The sequence below is a fragment of the Anguilla rostrata genome, chromosome 14 (genome assembly GCF_018555375.3).
Source record: "Anguilla rostrata isolate EN2019 chromosome 14, ASM1855537v3, whole genome shotgun sequence".
Classification (NCBI taxonomy): Eukaryota; Metazoa; Chordata; class Actinopteri; order Anguilliformes; family Anguillidae; genus Anguilla; species Anguilla rostrata.
This window is the reverse complement of record NC_057946.1, coordinates 13,766,658-13,782,080: the sequence shown is the minus strand read 5'-3', so window position 1 is coordinate 13,782,080 and position 15,423 is coordinate 13,766,658. Positions and strand designations below refer to the sequence as shown.

Here is a 15,423-nt window from a genome sequence, read left to right as displayed (position 1 = left end):
GTCTGCCTGAACACCAGCCGTGCCAGTGCTGACTGTGGCTAACAGTTAGCCATGGGTTCAACCACTTTCGATTTACAGAATTTCCTCAATCTCATTGTACAATTGCAAAAATCTTCCCAAGTGACTTCCAAAAGCACCTAGGTGTTCCAAATAAGGGGAAAAGGGAAGAAAATACACCAAAACTGATCAAAAATATGGAAAAACAGCCAAAATGCTTTTTAGATCCGTATTTCAATATCACATAAGTCTCACAGAGAAGGAAATGGGCAATTTAAGACCTCTTTGTGAATGGTGGGGTCATGTTGATACAGCGGAGGGCCTTCACTCTGTCAGAAGGGCCTGCCCCAGGCACAAGTGCGAATGGCCAAAGGAAGCGGTAACAATGGCAGGAGTGCTGGAGCCCCCTCTCTCCCACGCCGTCTGTGGGAAGCGGCCAATTCGAGGCCGTGGCGATGATCCGGGAAAGGGCAGATAGCGGCGGGAGGCTAGCGCTCCTCCCGTAGGCTGAAACGATTGTTCCCCTCAGGAAGGCATGGGGGGGGCAGCCTCTTCTCTGTGACTTTCCCGCCATTGTCTCTGCCAGTCTTGCTCCTGAGGGATATGCCAGTTTGGGAGGAGCCCCCCTGCACCCCCTGATTTCCCATGTTTTATCCCAGGTTCCTTATACCAGATACACTCCAAATAATTTTACGTCCACAACAGTGTTGTCCCCTCGGCTGGAGGGGGGCTGGGGGTGGGAATGTACAGAAAAGATAATGAGTGAAATCACATAAATTATTCAGTGTTAATTCAACCGTAATGGAGTATATCTTGAAACAAGCACTGAAATTAGCTCTACATATTCGGTTCAACATATTGTCAATAAAATGCATCATTATTATTGTCAGAATAATGCTAAGAAATGTTGTGCTAAAATGCTAAGCCCAAAACGTGTAAAATATACTAAAATACACACAGCGCAATGTGCTTATTGAACATTCTTTCTAACAATGAACATTTTGCTGAGTGTGCTCATTTGTTTGAGTGTGCATTTTGGTGTCATGCCAAACAGAGCAACTGCTTCATGATTTTGAAAGGTAAACAGTAATCATTAATGTAATACACCTGTCTGACAAGCCATGCATATTGTACATTTATATTCCTACTGTACCATTTTGCACTGCATTGAGAAGCAAAAAGTGCCCTTTTATGACATGTTATATCATCTCTTCTCTTCTGAGTTATTTGTGTGATGCTGTGGATGTATGTACCCTTTCATAAATGGAATACAGTGAAATATATTAAAATAAAATACATCATTAGGATGCAACACTTTACAAGGGCAAATATTACCACTTTTAGATATTTCAATGATTTTTTAAAAATGCTGCTATTATATTTTTAAAAAAACAATCCCCTTATTTGCAACTTATTGTATTATATTCATTGAGATCAAACAGCAAGGGTGTATCTGCTGGCACTGATGACTGTCACACTGCGCAGCTGGTCTTGGAAAGTTCATAATGGGTCGCAGTCTTTGTTTTATGTATTGTATTGGCACCTATTTTGGAGAATGGAGTGCTTGACCTTTGTGTGTGTGTGGGGGGGGGGTGTCATGAAACAGTTACATAACAGGCAACGTGTCACCCCCACGTGCTGCTGCCGCTGCTGTTACGGTGGCTCATGCCATGTCAGGAACCGCAGCTGGCATCGGGTTTATTTATCTTTCCCTAGCCCATTGTGTGCTGGTTGAGGCTGTCCTGTTTTTAGACTGGAGGAGGGAAACAGAAGCTTCCCTTCAGGCCACTGACTCATTCACTCATTTATCACAGATTTTAGACTGCAGGGAATAAGCTAGAGCCATGGGCTTCTGTGTTTTCTGACTCCTCCCCTGCAATCACCAGAAAGCGTGATTGCAGCGATGATTATGGAGTTAGATCGGGGCCAAACGTTATGTAAATTCTGAACAAAGAAACGAAACTGAAAATAAAATAGCTGAAAGTGAAATGCTTCTTGAAACAAACAAAAACATTAAATGAATAGAATTTGCTTTTGAATTTTGTTTGAACAAATATTTTATTCTCTGTTTTGAATCAAATACTTTTTCAGTTTTTCCAGTTTTTTGCAACCAACTTTTGGCCTTGTTCTTAAATGGTGTGGGGTTCAGCATGATGGGGGTGGGGTATCCCTTCAATGATATTTTATATCAGTTTATGCCATCGGGGCCACCTCAAATGGTAAATAGGCTATTGTCTTTTTGCGTGTTGGGTGGGTTAATGCCTGGCCTGGAGTCGCTTGCTTTCTGGGTTGTAGCCTATTTAAAATATGAAAGTGAACAAAACATCTAGCACCAGAAACTGTACTAGCCTCTCTTGTAATGGCGCGTAGCGAAGTTGTAAGCAAAGTTGTGTGGTGTAGCAAACGCTAGCTGAATGTTAGCTGGTACAGAGCAATTTTAATTTTAAATTTGGAATAGCTCGGCTAACTTGTTGCTGGTGCTTGCTTGACGGAATTGAATTAGCCAAACCTGCCTTTGAGGTACACTTGAGGTTGTGGCAAACGTTACGTACCTTTTTTGGGTATAGAAAGGAATTGTGAATGAAGAAACTTAAACGCATTAGCTTACTCTGAAAAAAACTGTTGCTTTATTTCATGCAAGATTTGAGTCACAATTGTGAGAAATAAAATCAGAATTCCGAGAATTAATTAAGAGAATTTAATTAAATTAAACCCTTTTTTCTGTGGTGGAAACGGGCTTCCATAGTATTTCAAATAAAATTGAAAAGCAAATTAATTTTTTGTGATGTTGGAATTGTCTTTTGTTTTGAATTTACTGAGATAACTTTATAAAATACTTCCTGAAAATATTCTAGGTCACTTAATTTTGCACATGCAGCCATTTTTTGTTGCAGAACCTGTTATTTTCATGTAATGAAACAAACATGTTTTAGTGTTTTAGACCATTTTATTGGAAGTAAAATCACTGAATAACTGATTTGTTTTTTTTCATTAGTATTACAGGAGAACTCATACCTCACTGTGCTGATGTATCAATATGTTAATTGTATTTCTCCATTGCCTATTCTGAAGTGTGGCTACAGTACTTTTACAACTGATATGTATTCCCTCTGCAGTTCCATTAGCCCCAGGGCGAAAGTTCACACAAAATGCAGATGGTCAAGTGCTAATGATAATGATGATGATAAGTCTCAATCTTCTTGCACTTGCAAGGGAACTATTAAGCCTATTAAGAGGGAGGATGATTCAGTGGCCCGAGAGGGAACTTAGTCAGGACAGTAATGAACCCTCTCTTTCTTTGTTATAAAGGTCAGGGGACCTTTAATTCCACAGTGAGTCAGGGCTTCTGCTTGATGTCTCATACAAAAAATATCAAACACATGGAATGTGCCGGAAAAGACATCTCCTGCCTGTCCTCCCATGTGACTTCCCATCGACTGGAGTGATAGAGTCCAGCGCTTTTATTTTGGCCAAATGGACATTTTACTTACAGTTGATTGTAACAATCAGTCATAACTATTGGGACACCAGTGTTAGGAGTGAAATGGGACGTGTGGTAACCGTCATCATTCGTTCAGTCAAATGAAGAAATGTGCAATTGCTTAAAGTTGATTGATTGCAGTCATTATTTTGCAGCATCCCGGATCCGCTGATTCAGTGTGTTACGCAGCCTGGCCTGAAACTCCGGTGTCAGTTTAAAGTTGGCTGGATCATCGGAACACACGCTTTAATCGCTTCCTCCTATTGTTCCCCTGTGGAATTCAGCCCCAGAGCTGCCAAACAAACACAATTCTGTTAATAAAAGAAGAAAAAATGTGTTTACTGTTTTTGCAGGAAAATGTATCTCCTCTTGGAGTGGGGGTAGATGTGGGGTGTGGAGCGGGAAGGCCGGGGGAAGGGGGGGGGGGGGCGGGGTTGTTGTCTTGGTATTTTCAGTATGTCATCCGCCCCTCCTTTGCCTTTCTAGCATCACCTCTCTTAGGTCTTTTCATCTGGGAGCTGAATTTTCTAGTGTTTCTTAACACAACAACCTAATAAGTTGCCGTTTATAAGAGCTCCTGACAAACAACAATAACTTAACCCTCCTGTTCTGTTCATTTTTTAGGTACAGCAAAAATGTTCCCGGGTCAATCCCCATACAGGGGGGTTTGCAAATACATGAAATGAACCATTTTCATTTAAAATGTTGATTACACTAATTAAGGCCAGTAGAAGAAGTTTCATACTGAAAAAATAATTTTAAGTATTTTTCCTAGATTTTCAAACTTTAAAAAGGGTCAATTTGACCCGCAACATAACAGGAGGGTTAAGTGAAGGCCTCGGAAAAAATGCTCAGTTCCACCTGTACAGGAGCGCACGACCTCACAGCAGAGTCTTCCAAATGCTCCTACCATGGCGGTTGTCGCTGCTGGCTCGTGTGAACGGTTTGCCAGCTGGCAGGAGAGGCAGGAGCCTCACCGTGAATCAGTCCAGGCGGGGAGCAGATGCCGGGGTGAGAACGTACGCTGGCGGGTCTGTGAGAGCCGCGCCCGCTTGACCTCGCTGTCATGTTTCAGATCCATTTATCCAATTAAGGGCTGACTTTCAGACAGGCTCTCCCCTGGGCAGCTCACAGCATAACGGCTACAGGCACAGTGCTGGACTGTGGCTTTCTGAACACTCCAAAGTAAAAGCTGAGGAAGCCTCTTCAGTCCAATACACTTTCTAAATGGAGAACGTGTTTTACATTGTAAAAAAAAGTCAAATAGCAAGTACAAGCACTTGGTGCAGACACAAGGGTTTCAGCTTAAGAGTCCCTTTTGACTCCAGATAGAGGCATGTGACGGTTGTCAAGGTAACACTTCCGTACATTTGTAAATGGTGATCATCAGATTTGGGATGCTTCACATGCATTTATTATACATTTGAATTTTTGGATTTTGGTCCACAAGTACTGCAATGCATGAAACACCCTGCCCAGTCCCTGTCTGCTTCCCATTTGTTTCCATAACATGTCATGGTTTGTCGCAGCATATTATTGCACATGTGACAGAATTTGTGCTTGAAAAATGTAAAAATCAAGGTGCTGCAGCAAAAAAACTGCTTAACAAACTTGCAGTAGGCACAGCACTGCTGATGAGGCTAAGGCTAAAGGGTTTTCTTTTTATTTTTTAGCAAAAGAAATAAGCATTTTCCCTGCAGTGTTGTGCCTCTTATTAATTTATTCCTATGTCACGCTCCATCCAGATCCCCACGCACTTTCCCTGTCTGAGCAGGGGCTGCTCCTCTGTTCTTACAGTCTCCAGACACACAGACCATTTGTACCAGAGGAATTACAATGGGGCTGTAATTTGTATGGCCTTCCTCCCTCTGTGAAGGCGTATTGTTCTCCCTACAGCTCTATTAGCTCTGGCTAATGAAGCGGTTGAGACGCATTAGCATGGAGAATGCTGCCGACATTTCGTGTGTCATTTCTGCAGCCTTAGACTAGACTCTGTGTTGCTCACTCTACTCACCCACCCGGTTTAAAATATATCCGTGGGCACAATGAATAGAACTACAACAGAACTATTCCCCTTCCACCCCATGGCTCAAGTTTTGGGGTTTTGGCTTCCAAAAGGTGAGAGAGCCAAATTCCCTACTTATTTTGGAAATGTTATAGCTCAGATGTTCATGGCCAAATTTCACAGTGGCAGAACCTGGCAAGCTTCTTGGGTATGATGGAGACATGCAGGGGGGTCATTTTCTCTGATTCCACTTACAGTTTCCCACACTGTAAAACAAATTACTCTGATTTCCTGTTACATGGAAATCGTAACTTTTTCTTTCCATGATTTCAGAGGAGCAGTGAGTGAAATTCAGACTTCACTCCACTGAACCACACTGTAAAGAATGTAATATTTAATAAATGCTTAATAAACAGTTGGTTTTGTTTTTATTAAATAAGGAATTACAGACTGGCGGTCTGTCAGAGAGTCATTATTATAATCCTTCTTAATTAAAGCTGGTAGCCTGACAGTGGCAGCAAGTACTGTTTTTATTTTTCAATGTTTTTAAAGCGCCAATTGTTTATTTTGAATAGGTCAATGTGACACACTGCCAATATATCCTGTGCATTCATGCCTAAATCTGGACTTTTGTTTTCCCTTCATCTATTTGTTTTTATAGCTTTTCCACTGAAATCTATTTATTTAGCCTTCTATGGGGATCTTTTCTGTGTGGGATGCAGTGATGTGCGATCAGTACAGAATCAGAGTCCTATGACTGGACACTATGCAAGGCCTCGTCTAATGGCAGGTAAGAGCGCCCAGCTGTCATGTCCGTCATGTCCATGAACACAATTGTGGATCTCTTACTGTAAGGACAGCGACACAACAATGATTGCATCACCAGGGCAGCGAGGTGTTCAGTATCATTTGGACTTGCATCTGACGTAACTTTCCTTTGGTGTAATTACACACGTTTCATTTGGGGAAAACCAATAACCAACTGTTAACAACTTACCAGTTGGTTATTGGTTTAGGCGCTGTCTTAGGCACTGTCACTGTAGCTGCCACGTGAGAACAGTTCTTGTAAATCACAGGAAGACAATGTTTTCTGCCGCACCGCACTGTTATGTAATGCAATGGACAGTTAACAGAATGGCCTTGATGTCAAAGGAATCAACGCTTGTATCTGATCTTTCGTCACTAGGAGTCCCTCTTGTGGCAAATGCTGAGTATCTGGTATTCTGAAGTGGCAACCAGTATTGGTGGTCTGCACCCCTACCCCCCATCCCCCATCCGCTCTTACAACCTTTCTGCCCGTCCTGCTCTCTATTGTCCTTCGCTCATATCTGCTTCCCTCATTCCCTGTCCTCTGCTTCCTCCCTCTATTCAGGCTGTCTCACTGCTCCGAGGCAGTGTTGCCAGATTAGTTGTAATTTCCACAATCTGTTTTTCCAAAACCCCCCATTCTCAGCATGCTTTTATATTAATTTTTTGCAGACCAAAATTCATTTTAAAATCCCCTTTTGTATATGATTTGCATACATTTCTCTTGATTTTACAAAATGTCTCATATTTGCTCTCATACTCTGGCAACCCCACCGGCAGACCGACTGTCTAGCTCCAGCTGTTCAGTCGATCAGGAGTTCACACAATTTATTATTACATTATTTATGTTCCTAGCAGACATTCTTATCAAGACACTACACAACTTCCATTTATATACACAGATACATACAATATCCTCTCAGGCCTGTATGGAGAATGATTCAGTCTGAATACCATGGTTATACAGAGACTAATTAACTAAGCAGCTACATTTTTTGCTAAAGTAGTTTTGCTAAAGCTAGCCAGGAAATTCCCCATCTTTGATTAAGAAAATAGCTGCATCCATGCTGGCCTGAAACTAATCCTTTTCCTATCAGGACACAGGGGCTCATGCTGTGTTTTCTGTCCAGGTGAAACCATTTATGGTCAATTAAATACCTGTGCATTGAGGTACATGAGTAGGAAGGCATTGGGCAGGACCCCCCCTGATGGTAGAGAAGTTCTGTTTAGCAACTTAGCCAATCGAGAGCCAACAGTCCATCTTGTTTAAAGCCAAATCGGAAAGTAACACACCATCAAGGGCTATTAACCTGTAGGATGATATAACTAGAGATTGAACTTTAGACCTGCTGGGGTCAGGGCATGTAATCTTACCACAAGGCCCTTGTTAGGTCCTGTTATCTGACTAACAAAGGTGAACCACAGGAGGAAGTCATTTACCACAGGACTGTGTTTCTGCAGTCAGAGTGCTAATGCTTCTCTATGAATGCAGCAGGTTTAGTGGCTCATCCTCTATCTAGGCTGAGACCACACTGCCACCCACTGTCCAGGACATGAATTGAACAGATCACAGATGATAAATATTATGTTGCTATTAATTTAATTTATATTGTATCACTTTTATTTAAAAAATAAATAAAATAAAATTGTTTATTAAAGGTATCAGGGAAACTATTTGTAAGTTCAAACTTTATTTTTGTGTTTATCGAGTAAACCATCTGAAACACCACGCTAAACCACCAGAGGGTAACATTTCTTATTTTTACAAGTAAATACAACAGTTTTTAGCAACAGCATGAGCAACTTTAAAAAAATTGTTTTATGAAGGCATTTTATGTACGGATCATATGTTCATATGGACTTTTAAATACTGCACAGGATTGTACATAACAAGATGTCAAAATACATTTTGAACTGTGTGTTTAGACTGTGACCGACTGGAGTGATTGGTTCTCACTTTTTTATATTGGGACTCATTCTGGGGTCAGGGTCCAACTCATACACCCCCTTGACCCATTTTGGGTCATGACCTGCAGTTTAAGAAAAAGTGGTGACATTCATAAAAGAATGTCATTTTAACCAGAGCTAAAACAGAAATTATACTACAACAGAACACCACAGCCATGATTACCACACCATAAAATGCAACATGACAGTTGTTCTCAAATATCAATAAATGTCTTAGTAGCTCTGCTTTAGTCCGTTCCATTAACATAAAGATCACGGTCATGTGACATTAACTGATTTCAAACCCATTGGTCACTGCGACCACAGCTTTGTCTCAACACTTGTTTGTCCACTGATTAACTGGGGAGCGGAGAGAACATTCATGTCACAAAATTAAATGTTTATGCTAGTTATGCTCACATGAACAGGAAGTTTTTTGTTGTCAGGGAATGCTATTCTGCTATTCTACATTCTCTTTTTTCAGAATTTGATGAAAGGAATCAGCTGTCAATGGATGCCCTATATAAAGTATCAACTGCCAGTTTACCAAGCCAGTACAAGGCAGCATGGTTTCGACTCAAGCCTCTCTTCCGGGAGGTCATGGGCTCCAATCCTGGGCTAGAGCATTGTCTTGTCGTGTTTGACAGGGTGAGTAATTATGTTTCCTCTTTTCATGTGAACTGCCATTGAGTCACAAAACATGATTAAATTAGTGTGAAATACTGTACTGGACAATACAACATTTATAATGATCACTGGAACTCTGGAGAGGGGCATATGTAATCAAAAACCTTACATTAAAAGAAATAGCTTGGAATGAAAAGTCAATCAATGTATAAAAATGATGCCCGTGGAATGTTTTTGACTGTACCCAAATGAAAGACAAATCTTCATGTATAAAAACAAACAAACAAAATTTTTTAAAAATCCCTTATGATGGTATGAAGTGACAGTAGAAATAACTGAAATGAAGATATGTGACTGTGCATGCCCATATTTTGTTTGGACAAGCAGTTTGCAGTGATCCAAATCCATTTTTTTTTTCAAATACCTGAGCCATATCTGATCTTTTCTTTTAAGTGTAACAGGAAATAATAGCATGGAATCGAGTATTTTCAGTCCCGGTTCGGGCCTCATTGGCATGTAGTTCTAAATCGGACAAATATCCAGCACATGGATTTCTATCCCCCCCCCGTGACATAGTGCTGACTCATGTCATACATTCCCGACAGAAATAAGAAACATGGCTTGTCTGAACACATAAATCAGATCTGGCCACGCGTAAAATTATTTTCTGTGGACATTAGACGGTCGGCAAAAGTGAGAATAGTTGGAAAAACAAATCCGATTTAAGCATTATATCTCACGGTCAAAACAAAGGCTTCCATTATATAACATTGTATGTTTCCATTATATGAGGATCTAGCTCATTCCAATATGCATGGGTTTGTCTGAATGAGATTTCACTTTGCAATTCCCTCTCATCTCTGGCCTGGGAATTTTGCCATCCCAGAATTCCCTCATATCTCTAGCCTGGCAAAAATGCAAAGTGCTGCAGTACAAAGTTTAGTGAGAGTTACATCATAATTGCAGATCGCTGTTGTACAAAATGCTCAGTTTTGCTGAGATGCTGTGCATGTTGATGATGGTGATGTGGGAATTAAAATTTTTATAGTTCCCAAACTTAGTGGTTGACAAACTTTCTGATGCCATGGTCCTTTTGAATGAACGAATATGTTTTCTCTGGCTCAGCACTTATTAGGATGTAGGCTGACACATAAGTTAAAATATGGAATTCATTATTTTTAAAGTACAGTCGAATTTGTATTGTGACTAAAACGGTCCATGCAGTGAGAGGCACACTTATTTTCTCTGGTGTGAGTATCTGTTAGAAAATTGTTAATATGAACACTATAGTTATACGCCTTTGTGTTATGTCATCTCTGCACCCACCTCAATCCCTTTCTTGACCTGCTACTGGGTCCCTGGGCAACCCACAATTTTGGAACCATTGCCCTAAGTAACAAGACACAGACCCTCAACAGTACAGAATTTAATGGGAAGCTTGCACAATCATAATAATGCCAAAATGTTTTTTTTTTTCAAATCTATGCAATTACTTATTATAAAAACATAAATAAACATTGTTCCAGTATATCACGAGGACTTTCATCATAGTTTCAGTACAAGGGTTGAAGACCTGGCTTCACCAGGGCCTAAACCCACAGCTCACAGGGTCGGTAAAATGAAGTTATGAAAACAAAGAAAATGCAGGAGCCCTCTTCCATGTCCTGGTCCACTTGTCCAACTTGTGCTGATTGGCTCAGCTGTGATAAGAAATTCCATCCCACATTCAAAGCGATTAGCCAGACTGAAGTGGCGTTGATGTGTGTTGATGTCACACATGTGAAAGTGAGTCTCCTCAACTGCTGAGTAAGGACCCTTCTTTCCCACTCTGTGGAGTTGAGGAATCTACACATTCTTTGATGTGGAGGCTGCCCATTGCAGTGCCAGGAGCAGCCTCCTCTCATTCCTCCTCCCACCTCCCACTCCTGCAGATCGGAGCAGTTAATTTCTTTGGGGGAGGGGAGTGACACAAACATAAGTAATCAATGAAATAACAAGCGTATGCCATGCTGCACAGGCAGTCCAGTGTGGGTACGCACCACTCAAAACAAGTGAAAAACAAGCTTAAGTGAGTAGCTTCTGCACAAGTTACTGGTTTGGTTAATGTGTATAGGAGCTCATTTATCCCCTGAAATAAGCACATTGTGTATTTACTAGCATTTGAAGCAAAGCGACAGGAAAAGTCCATCTGATGCTGGTGTCTAACAAATAATTTATTGAACCACTCATCGTTAACCTAAGTAAATATTGAAAAGCTGTGGGCATACACACAGGATAATAAATCCACCCACTCTTCCCTTTCTAAAATACTTTTAATCTTTCAGTTACAATTGCTATTAAGCTATTAAGAGTGTTTGTGTAACAGAATCTCTAATTGTCCACACCACCAGCAACCACACTTCTGCCATCTCGTTAAATCCAGCGCTGTTACAAGGGCTATGTTTCACCTTGCTTAAACATTTAATATTTGTACAAAATGTTTTCATTCTGAAAAGCGGATAGCCCTTCTATGTTATATAAATAAGAAAGTAAATAAACACGGTATTTCTGTATTAGCAAGAAGCATCCACTGGAGGGCGAGGCACAAAATCTTTTTTTGTGCCTAAAAAAATATATAAAAATAATAATAAAAAATGAATGTTGTATAGATTTACTTTTGGTTGATAAGAGCTGCATGTATTCATACTAGGCTCACCGTCGTTACACCCATACTGAAACAACTGCTTTAATTAATCACACTCTTTTAAAGATGCCCCATATCATGCTTTTAAACGCCCCATACATAATACATGCAACAGGCCAGTAGATACGGACTCTACTGATTAGGCCACCAGTGAAGTTTTTGCTGTATATTGAAAGTCTTCATATTTTGGTTTATGTGTGTGTTAACAGCTCACCCCGTCTCTTATTGTACCTCTGCGCGCACGTGTGTGTAAGGGTATATTTAATAACTTCAGTGTTCTGGGTACTTGCAACATTTTTTTCCAGCATACGTAAGATTTACATTTAGTTGTTAACCGACAGCTACATCCAGCTACATACTTCCGTCACGAGCCCACCTCCCCCAGCCCCTGCCCCCCTAGCCGACTATTTACATTTCATTTTATCCTGCGCAACTTAAGTGTGAAAGTATCGGACACCAGGGGGTAACCAGACTTATTTCGAGCAAGAAAAAAATTAGCCGCTGGAACAGGTAACCTGGGTATCCTCTCTCAGGTCCGCGGCAGTATTGTTCACTTCGCCCACCAGTGACAAGAGGGTTTCCTGGATTATGGAAGCTATGCCCCAGGATAGTGAGGCTATAGAGCCCGAGCTGTCCCGTCAGAGGAGAATGTGGAAGAATTTTCAAGAGAAAGCCAAACCTTTTTTGAGCCCAAAGCTGGGCTCGGATCGCCGCGGTGCCGACGGGAAAAAGGAGACGGGAATGTGGATGTTTAAGAGGAAAAAGAAGGAGGTTTTAGACCGAGTCTTATCTTCCTCGCAGCCTAATCTTTGCTGCTCTGCCCCCCTACCTCCACCTCTCGATAGCGACAAGCCCCTCTGCAGCAAACCGACCCCTGACTGCAGCAAAGTGCAGAGGCTGCAAAAGCTCGGAACCGCGCGTGCAGAAACAACAGTTAAGGCTGAGATGCTTGGACGTGGAAGCCCGAAACCCACACTCTCTCAGTTGGTGATGTCCCACCACAAAAGCTCGTCTCTGGGGTCGGCATGTTTCGAAAGGCTGGTGATGGATTCCGACGGCGGTGGTGGAGGAGACGAACAGTTGCGCAAGAATGCCAGCGATTCCGTGAGTTGATGCTATGCAGAAACTACTTGTGTGTGTTAAATACACGGTTATAGGTCCCATGTTTATCTTATGAGTAATTATAAATTTGACACTTGTAGGCTAGATCGCAACGCATATGAAACTGGAGCAAATGTGGTTAAATTTACAACCGCTATCATTTTGACCGACTGTCCATGCAACTGTAGGGTTATCACTCACTGTTGATACGATGGTGCCCCATCGAAGTTACAGTGAATGACTGGCTGGTAAGAAACCGTTTCTTGTTTATTATTTCATTGTGATTCATGAAGTATCGTAGCGCATTCCTAAGTCCCAAACTACCTACGAGTTTCTTTTAGCCAATTATCGGCTATCTGAGTTTTACCGTTCTTATGCATCGATTTCTCTTGCGATTTCTGTAGCGCACTGTTACATTGGCTGTTTTTATAATACGAGAAGCATACTTTTCAAATTGCATTTTCAAATTGCATTATATAGGGGCTACTAAAGCAACAAGGTGTGTCCCTAATAGGCTATTGTGTAACACACAAGAAAAGCGAATTGACTGCAGGCTTCGCTGTAAAATCAGTTGCCCCCTTCACATTTGCAGGGGAAAGGAAGGCAAGGATGCACATTGCATCCAGGATAGCGCATGTAGATTATCATGAGGATCCGCAACACAGACAACAGTTCCCGCCCCGTTGACAAACGGCCAAAATTTCCATAAACAATAGATTACTGCACAGAAAAGTATATTTTCATGCAACAATGATTCACAAGAAAACAAAACTGATTCAGCAACATTGTATATCAGCCGAATAAGTAGATAAATAAAGGAAAATAAATAAACAGAAGTAGGCTACTGCACACTTCCAGCTTCATAATTGTCTCACACTGGAAAATCAGTGATCATTTGGTACTATGAGAAAGAGAGTGTTGAACTGTGACAAAATACAGCGCCATCACAGGCGGGTTTTTATGTCGGTGTGCATGTCAGCTTCGTTGTATGGTCTTAATTTGGTCACAGATATGTGCAGTGATGGGAAAAGGCAACTCATTCAAAACTGGTTTTTATGGGCTACTTTGGTCTGTACCTCCAGTTTCTTATTTGAAGAGCTGAAATGTCCACTCAATTTAAAGTTAAATGGCATTGCTCATAATAGATATTTAAACAATTAAAAGCTTGTATTGTAACAATACAGGGGGTGTCACAATACAATAGAGTTGTAGCTGGAACAAAATTCAGCAAACAGTGGTCTCCCATGAGTTTGAAAACCCCCTGCTGTAGAAGGTACAGGTGCAGTCCTTTGGATGAGACATTCAAAACCGAGTCAATAAAACTTTGTTTGTATTGTAAATCTTACGTATTGCAAATCTTATGTATGCTGAAAAAAATGTTACAAGGACATTTTGAAAGGATTGGCGTGTTAACTGGTGTCCTGGTAAAATTCCTACACAATTGCCTATTTGGCTACATAATCTTTCACTTGCATCTGACTGGCTATACATTCCCCTGCATCCCACGTCATCTCTGCAAAAGGGAATTGGGTGTTCAGTTTCCCAACCTGTTAAACATAGAAAAAAAAACCTGTACTGCCTGAATCTATAATCATATTATACTCTTTTCAGGGCACTGGACAGAGTGAGATAGACATTAAAGTTTAAGGCCACTTGGTACTCTACCTAGCTGCTGTAGCTAAAAAGAATTCATGGACATTGCAGGTATAGTACAACCATATTGCTTAGGCTAAGAGTTAAATGCTATTTTGCATGTAATTCGATGTATCATATTTATGACAAAAGGCCTAAACAATTCTTAATCCAGTGAGCAGGTAAATCCTCATTTTAAGGCATTACTACCAAACAATATTCTGAGAAATTAGGTAGAAGGCAGTCAGTCTCAAACGTCAGTGTCACAGCTGATAAATGTACAGGTTAGAAGGTCATCAGAGAGGCTCTGTATTTTGTGAATGGACCACACGAGGAAGCTGTATATTATCACCAGCGTGAAGTCTGTGCTCTCTCTGCGGTGAGTTATTGAGTGCTTGTGTCTGGGTCTTCTGTGAGACCTCCCTGCCTCCGTTCCTCTGATCTCCCCCCTGTGCGGGGCGTGTGAAATATTTATCTCGCGGTTGCAGACGGCGGCCCCCGATGTGCCGCTCTCTCTCCCGGCGTCCCCCGCCCTCATCGCACTGCAGCGGCGCTCGCCCTGTCAGGAGCGCGCGCAGCAGCCCGGGGTGCCGTTGTCTGAGGCTGCAGTGGGCTTGGGAGAGACGGAGAAGCAGCTGAGACGCCGCGGGCCTCGTTTCAGAGTGCTGTGTGTGCGCAGGGTACTACGCGTGTGCAAGCGCGCTGTGCGCGTGCTACAGTGCTTTACACTGCGTGCCAGTGTGTGGTACATTGTGAATGCCAGTGCGCTTTGCTTGACTTCTGCACCTATTCTGTGTGTTTGCAGTGCTGTGCGTGTGCTGCAGCTCCGTACATGCATTGCGGTCCTGTGCGTTTGCAGTGCTGTGCGAGGGCTGCGATTCTGTGCGTGTTATACATGTCTGTGGTTGTGATAGCATGCTATGTCTGATGTGATAGCAAGGAAATGAATGTGGTTGAGCCTTGGAACGCAGTGATATGTGGGCCCTCACAAACAATGCCAGGGTGGTGCTCGTAAGCGCTTGCTGCTCTGACTGAGCCATTTCCTCTGTGGACTTAGTGTAGGCTAATTAAGAGCTTGTCATGCATACATTCAGGTTCAAAGGGTTCATCTGTTGATCGCAATGCATTTACAGACATAACAGT

The 15,423-nt window shown here is 41.8% G+C and overlaps 2 protein-coding genes across 12 annotated transcripts in view; both read left to right on the top strand.

Moving 5' to 3' along the window:
* The window catches only part of acads (acyl-CoA dehydrogenase short chain), a 276,335-nt gene that overhangs the window by 27,864 nt on the left and 233,048 nt on the right, over positions 1-15,423 (top strand). The gene's annotated exons all lie outside the window — the stretch shown is intronic.
* Positions 11,974-15,423, top strand: part of mctp1b (multiple C2 domains, transmembrane 1b) — a 109,201-nt gene continuing 105,751 nt past the window's right edge. For 4 of the 11 annotated variants that reach the window (XM_064309530.1, XM_064309525.1, XM_064309533.1 and 1 more), the window contains exon 1: positions 11,977-12,651. In XM_064309530.1, the coding sequence (XP_064165600.1) occupies positions 12,136-12,651 (516 nt within the window). In that variant the 5' untranslated portion in view covers positions 11,977-12,135. Of the gene's footprint in view, positions 12,652-15,423 lie in introns of all 11 variants that reach the window. The other 7 variants (XM_064309523.1, XM_064309522.1, XM_064309526.1 and 4 more) reach the window with 4 other exon arrangements.